This window comes from Stegostoma tigrinum, chromosome 22 (genome assembly GCF_030684315.1).
Source record: "Stegostoma tigrinum isolate sSteTig4 chromosome 22, sSteTig4.hap1, whole genome shotgun sequence".
NCBI classification, from domain to species: domain Eukaryota; kingdom Metazoa; phylum Chordata; class Chondrichthyes; order Orectolobiformes; family Stegostomatidae; genus Stegostoma; species Stegostoma tigrinum.
Window position 1 is genome coordinate 8169355 of NC_081375.1, and position 7272 is coordinate 8176626.

The 7272-nt window shown below is 44.5% G+C and overlaps 2 protein-coding genes across 5 annotated transcripts in view; both read right to left on the reverse strand.

Moving 5' to 3' along the window:
* Nucleotides 1-4469, reverse strand: part of LOC125463525 (testis-expressed protein 2) — a 238930-nt gene extending 234461 nt beyond the window's left edge. For 2 of the 4 annotated variants that reach the window (XM_059653616.1, XM_059653614.1), the window contains exons 1-2: nucleotides 530-1009; nucleotides 151-245 (exon numbers count right to left, since the gene is read on the reverse strand). The gene's annotated coding sequence lies outside the window, so the exon portion shown is untranslated. Of the gene's footprint in view, nucleotides 1-150; nucleotides 246-529; nucleotides 1012-4451 lie in introns of those variants that run through there. The other 2 variants (XM_059653617.1, XM_059653618.1) reach the window with 2 other exon arrangements.
* A 12-nt stretch (nucleotides 4470-4481) lies between these two features.
* Nucleotides 4482-5372, reverse strand: LOC125463863 (myeloid-associated differentiation marker homolog). Its single transcript, XM_048555632.1, has one exon. The coding sequence runs from the start codon at nucleotides 5370-5372 to the stop codon at nucleotides 4482-4484; it is 891 nt and encodes a 296-aa protein (XP_048411589.1).
* Nucleotides 5373-7272: the final 1900 nt, after the last annotated feature.

A 7272-nucleotide genomic window follows, 5' to 3' on the forward strand; every position in this document is an offset into this window, starting at 1 on the left:
GATATGGCTAATGTACTAAGTTAGTACTTTGCATCTGTCTTTACCACAGTTGAGCATTCATGTAGCAGTAGAGGAGGAGCTGCTAGTGATATCTGGATAGGATCAAAAATTTTAGTTATGAATTACAAAAGGACACTGAAAAAAATTTACCTGGTCTAGATTAGATGGGTAAGTAAAGATGGAAACTGTAGATTCTGCCCACATTCCTTCCAATCGTTCTCCCATATGGGGGTGATGTAAAGGGTCTGAGGATTGAAAATATTACATCCCTGTTTAAAAAAGCCTTCAACCTGGTAACTACAATCCAGTTAGTCTAGAGGCAGTGATGGAAAAACTTAGAGACAATGATCCGTGACAAAATTAACAAGCATTTGAAAAAAATAGACGAATTTTAAAAAGCCAGCATAGATTCAGTAATGGAAAAATCGCATTTGACTGCTCTGATTGCGTTCTCAATTGATCTGGCACACAACTCTAACCTAATCACTAGATCAAAATGATGGAATTCCCTCTCTAACAGTGTACCTACACCAAATGGATTGCAGTGGTTCAAGTAGGCAGCTCACTTTCACATTCTCGCAGGCAATTAAGGATGGGCAATAAATGCAGGACCAGCCAATGAAGTTCACATTCCCTGAGTGATAAAACAAACAGTAACAAAGTAGTAAGTTTGCTGTTAAAAACATACAAATTTGACCAGGAGTAGGCAAATCAACACCTCAAGCCTGTTCTGCTAGTTAATATGACCGTGGCTGATCTCATCTTGGCTTCATTTGTCTGCTCTCCATAACCCTTTAATCCATTACTATTTAAAAATCTATAAAAATCCTTAATTTATTCAGTGATACAGCATTCACTATACTTTGGATTAGTGAATTCCACAGATTCACAACCCTATCATTATGCATGTAGATTTTCAAAAAAGTATTTGACAGCACACCACATAATACACTTGATGGCAAAAACAAAGCTCATGGGATTAAACAAACAGTGGTAACGCAAATATGAAACTGATTAAGTGATATAAAACAGAGTAAAGTGCTGAATCTGAGATAACAAGGTGTAGAGCTAGATGAACACAGCAGGCCGAGCAACATCAGAGGAGCAGGAAAGCTGACGTTTCGGGTCTAGACCCTTCAGAAATTATTGTTTTACAGACACAACTATGTCCGTACTCATGTTCCTCACTGGGATTACACTTTGACATATATTAACAGTATAGGCATATGCAACATTCTTCCAAAGTTTTCCTGTTCAATCATAAAGGAAAAGTTGGAACAGACAGAACCTAAAAAGAGTACATATACACATTTTTGAAAATTACATGACAAGTTCAGAAAGTTAGGAGAACCTTGGTTTAATCAAAAAGAGCATAAGAGTAAAGAAATCATGCTGAATTTAAAAAAAATTAGGTTTGGCCTCAATTTGAGTATTTTGTTTTGCACTGGACATAGGACCTTAGACAGAAGGTGCTGATAAGTTTTAATAGACAAGAACCAAGGATGAAAGACTTTTAAATGGATATACTGAAGAATGTGCAATTGTTCCCTTTAGAAGAGACAGGTTGAAGAGGACGTTTGGTTGAGGTGTTCAAAATTGTGAATGTTTTTGATAGAGTAAATGAGGAGAAACTCTTTTCAGTAGCAGAAGCCTTAACAACCAAACAACTTAGATTTAAAGTAAATGGCACACAAGTCATAGGCAACAGAAAGAAGCTTGCTTTTAAAATGAGTTAGTTCAGGAATAAATTGCATAAAATGATGGTGGAAACCAGTGTTTCTGGGGAGGATTTTACAAATACAAAAAAAGTGGAAAATAATTTCAGGCAGTGAGAGAAGGAGGGGGGAAATGAGCTTAATGTAATAGCTCTGATAAGCATCTGGCCAAAAAGTATCACCCTGTTCTATGTCATCCTATAAAGTTTTCACCCTTGAGTTGAAACGTTTCATCGGCTCCTACATCATTGTTATAATCTCTTTCAACTTTACTATCTGGACAGAGGATAGACAATGTAGCAATCATGTCATTTGACCAGTAACTTATCTATAATTATAGATTCTACTTTGCCCTTAGGGAGAGATCATAGTTGGCATATAACAACTGACCACATATACAATTTTGTAGGTATGTGTACAGATGATCTCTCCAATTTACAAGTACTCATACATACAAATGAGATTCTACAACACCTGGTGTGTTAATATTAATTTTAAAGAACTAATATGCAAATGTTTTCACGTACTTATTAATAGCTATTTTATATTGGGATCCAACTTGCATAATATCACCCTACATATGTGCTAAAGAACGAAAAGCATTTGTAACCCAGGGACGGCCGGTTTTATAAAATGATTTGCAGGTAATATCCGTTGTATAGAAAGGATGTTTTCTCTTGTAAGAATTTAGAATGAAGGGTCATAGTTTTAACATAATGAGTAGCTGATGTACAACAGAGATAAGGAGGAACTACTTTGCTCAAAGGGTCATGAATCTGTGGAATTTACTAGCCCTGAGTGTAGTGGTGCGAGGATACTGCATACATTTAAGGAGGAAACAGATTTTTCATCAGAAATGGGTTGAAGGATTAGATTAGATTAGATTACCTACAGTGTGGAAACAGGCCCTTCGGCCCTACAAGTCCACACCACCCCTTGAAGCATCCCACCCAGACCCATCCCCATATAACCCACGCACCCCTGAACACTACAGGCAATTTAGCATGGCCAATCCACCGAGACTGCACATCTCTGGGCTGTGGGAGGAAACCGGAGCACCCGGAGAAAACCCATACAGACATGAGGGGAATGTGCAAACTCCGGACAGACAGTTGCCCGAGGCTGGAATGGAACCTGGGTCCCTGGCGCTGTGAGGCTGCAGTGCTAACCACTGAGCCGCCCCAAATTATAATGGGGACTGGGCCCGAGATAAGATCAATCATAACTGTATTCAATTGTGGAGGAGGATTGAGGGGGTTGATTGACCTACTCCAGCTCGTATAGTAATATTCTAGTGAATGTTGCAGAAACTCAACAGATCTGGCATTCATTGAGACACAAACAGAATTAAGGTTTCAAGACTGGTGTGCTTCTGCAGCAGTGTTTGTGATTTTTTTATAAAAACTGTGTCTGTTGCAGTCATACAGCACCGAAACAGTCCCTTTGGTCCAACTTGCCCACACCAACCAGACATCCCAATATGACCTACTCCTATGCTGCACCTCCCAGTCACAAACCATTTCCACTCCCCCTCCCATTCTCTTGATGACATGTCCATCATGGGCCTCCTGCACTGCCACAATGATGCCACCCGAAGGTTGCAGGAACAGCAACTCATATTCCGCCTGGGAACCCTGCAGCCATATGGTATCAATGTGGACTTCACCAGTTTCAAAATCTCCCCTTCCCCCACTGCATCCCTAAACCAGCCCAGCTCTTCTCCCCCCACCCACTGCATCCCAAAACCAGTCCAACCTGTCTCTGCCTCCCTAACCGGTTCTTCCTCTCACCCATCCCTTCCTCCCACCCCAAGCCGCACCCCCAGCTACCTACTAACCTCATCCCACCTCCTTGACCTGTCCGTCTTCCCTGGACTGACCTATCCCCTCCCTACCTCCCCACCTACACTCTCTCCACCTATCTTCTTTACTCTCCATCTTCGGTCCGCCTCCCCCTCTCTCCCTATTTATTCCAGTTCCCTCCCCCCATCCCCCTCTCTGATGAAGGGTCTAGGCCCGAAACGTCAGCTTTTGTGCTCCTGAGATGCTGCTTGGCCTGCTGTGTTCATCCTGCCTCACATCTTATTATCTTGGAATCTCCAGCATCTGCAGTTCCCATTATCTCTGATCCTATTTGCCAGCATTTGGCTCAAAGTCATCTGAAGCTTCCTTGTTCGTAAACCTATCCAGGTACCTCTTAAATCTAATCGTACTTGTCTTCACCACCTCCTCTGGCGGCTCATTTCATTCACACACCACCTTCCGCATGAAAAAAATTAGCCCTCAGTTCCTTTGTAAATCTTTCCCTTCTCAACTTAAAACTGCACCCTCGGTTGGACTCCCTTCAACTTGAGAAAAATATCTTAGCTGTTCACCCTATCCATGTCCCTGTCTAATTCAGCTGGCCATAACGTTATTTAATTAATGTGAAGGGGTAAAGAAGAGAAGATTGGATGTGATAAATGCTTCAGACAGACAAATAAATTGAGAGAAAACGAATAAAAAAGAATAAAGAGAACACCGAATCAGAAATTTCTGGAGAAACTCAGCAGATCTGGCAGCAGAGATAATGGGAACTGCAGATGCTGGAGATTCCAAGATAATAAAATGTGAGGCTGGATGAACACAGCAGGCCAAGCAGCATCTCAGGAGCACAAAAGCTGACGTTTCGGGCCTAGACCCTTCATCAGAAGTCCAGTGACCCTTTTTCAGATAGGGTAAAGGGAAAGCAGCTTACCTTCAGCCAATTACACAGGCTGGCAGAATGTCAGCTCCTGCAGCAGCTCAGCTGGATGGAGTAAATCAGATCAGTCAGGTAGGCCATGACATTCAGGGCGATGAGAGCAGCAGACAGAAGCATCTGGTTCCAGCGGCAGTTCATCTGTATGCATTTGTCCAGGCCTTGAGTTTTGCGGAGGAGCTCCAGGGTCCAGACAACCAACACGGACCCCTGCAGGAGGAATGCCAGGGCACTGAAGACCAGCAGGACCTGGAGGGCGGGGAACGGGCAATGCGCTCGGAGGTCGCCCACCATCATGAAGATGACCGCTAGCGAAAGCAGGGCGCAGGCGCAGAGCGCACCAACGGCCCAGCGAAAGCCCGCGAACTCCGGACTACTCACAGTCGTCAGGATAACGAAGACGACGCAGGTCGCAGAAACCTCCAGAACCTTGAGCAGTCCGGGCCAGGTCGCCATATAAGCAGCTCTTTCCTCGTCCTTCTGAAGAAGGACGAGGAGCTCGGCCGAATAGGCCAAAAAAGCTAGACAGGAGGCGAGGGTGGCCGCGATCTGGTAAGGAGAAGGGAGTTCGCTCCAGCCCTCCTGGACCGGGATAACGCTCAGCACCATCAGCGGGTAGGTGACGGAGGCGGCCAGGTTCATGAGGGCGGCGAAGGCGGCCACCGTGACGGGCAGGTTCTTCCAGGAGAGGGTGAGGAGGCTGTGGAATTGTGTGAACTCGGCCAGGAAGACGAGCGTGGTGGCGACGAAGGAGAAGCACCAGGTGAACATGGCGAAAGTGGTGAAGGCTCCGCTCCGGCTGCTGAACCCGGCAAAACTCACTAGGCTGAAAGCCGTGCAGGTGAACAGCATCTCCAGCAGCTGTATCATCGTCTTCGGAGAGGTCAGGTTACTCATGTCACTGAATCTGACCGGCATCTTGCCTCTGAACGACCGTCTGCCCTCAAGATATTCCCCCTTCCCCAAGAATCTAGCAGTTTAAACCGTACCGAATGTGAAATAACCCAGTTTGAATCTGCTGCACTTACCCCTCTCTTTGTATACGGAGGGGAGGAAGGCTGGCTGTTAATATTTCCTGTCTCGCTGGAAAGTCTGAAAGAAAGCGGAGTTTATCAGATGAAAAGTGACCTACTTAGTAACCACAATAGCAACGATGCGAATGGCAGTAAGGTTTTAGAAAACCACAGCTTGTTTAGGTGAGTCTAATCTTTCCAACACGAGGCGGGCACCAGAATAACTCAGTAAATGCAACATTGACTAAAATAAAAGAGATGATGTGGAGGTGCCGGTGTTGGATTGGGGTGGATAAGGTAAACATCACACACGCTAGGTTAGACAAGCTTTGAGTCCTTCTTCAGGTGTTGGAACATAGAACATTACAGCGCAGTACAGGCTGTTCGGCTCTCGATGTTGCACTGACCTGTGAAACCAATCTGAAGTCCATCTAACCAACAGTATTCCATTATCATCCATATGTTTATCCAATGACCATTTAAATGCCCTTAACGTTGGCGAGGCTACTACTGTTACAGCCAGGGCAAGTAAAGAACCTGCCTCTGACTTCTGTCCAAAATCTATCACCCCTCAATTTCAAGCTATGCCCCCTTGTGCGAGTCATCACCATCGGAGGACAAAGGCTCTATCTAATCCTCTGATCATCTTGTAGGTCTCCATTAAGTCACCTCTTAGCCACCTTCTCTCTAGCAAAAACAGTCTCAAGTCCCTCAGCCTTTCCCACTAAGACCTTCCCTCCATACAAGCAACATCCTGGTAAATCTCCTCTGCACCCTTTCCAATGCTTCCACATCTTTCCTATAATGCAGTGACCAGAACCGTACGCAATACTCCAAGCATGACCACACCAGAGTTTTGTACAGCTGCAACATGACCTCATGGCTCCCGAAACTCTATCTCTACCAATAAAACCTAACACACCATACGCCATCTTAAAAACCCTATCAACCTGGGTGGCAACTTTCAGGGATCTATGCACGTAGATACCGAGATCTCTCTGCTCATCCACATGACCAAGAATCTTACCATTAGTCCAGTACTCCGTATTCCTGTTACTCCTACCAAAGTGAATCACCTCACACTTTCCCGCTCCATTTGCCACCTCTCAGCCCATCTCTGCAGCTTATCTATGTCCCTCTGTAACTTGCAACATCCTTCTGCACTATCCACAACTCCACCGACTTTAGTGCCATCTGCAAATTTACTAACCCATCCTTCTACGCTTTCATCCAGGTCATTTATAAAAATGACAAACAGCAGTGCCCCCAAAACAGATCCTTGCGGTACACTACTAGTAACTGAACTCCAGAATGAACGTTTCCCATCAATCACCACCCTCTGTCTTCTTACAGCTAGCCAAACCACTAAATCACCCTCAATCCCATGACTCTGTATTTATGCAATAGCCTACTGTGGGGAACCTTATCAAACGCTTTACTGAAATCCATATATACCACATCAACCGCTTTACCCTCATCCACATATGTGGTCACCTTCTCAAAGAACTCGATAAGGTTTCAGAGGCATGACCTATCCTTCACAAAACTGTGATGACTATCCCCAATCAAATTATTCCTTTCTAGATGATTATAAATCCTATCTCTTATAAATCCTTTCCAACACTTTACCCACAACTGAGGTAAGGCTCGCTGATCTATAATTACCAGGGTTGTCTTTACTCCCCTTCTTGAAGAAGGGGATAACATTTGTTATCCTCCAGTCTTCTGGCACTATTTCTGTAGGCAATTACGACATAAAAGCCAAAGGCTCTGCAATGTCCTCCCTAGCCTCCCAGAGAATCCTA

Excerpts from the sequence above, each read along its gene's own strand:
- LOC125463863 (XM_048555632.1), bottom strand. The coding sequence starts at position 5,372 with ATGCCGGTCAGATTCAGTGACATGAGTAACCTGACCTCTCCGAAGACG.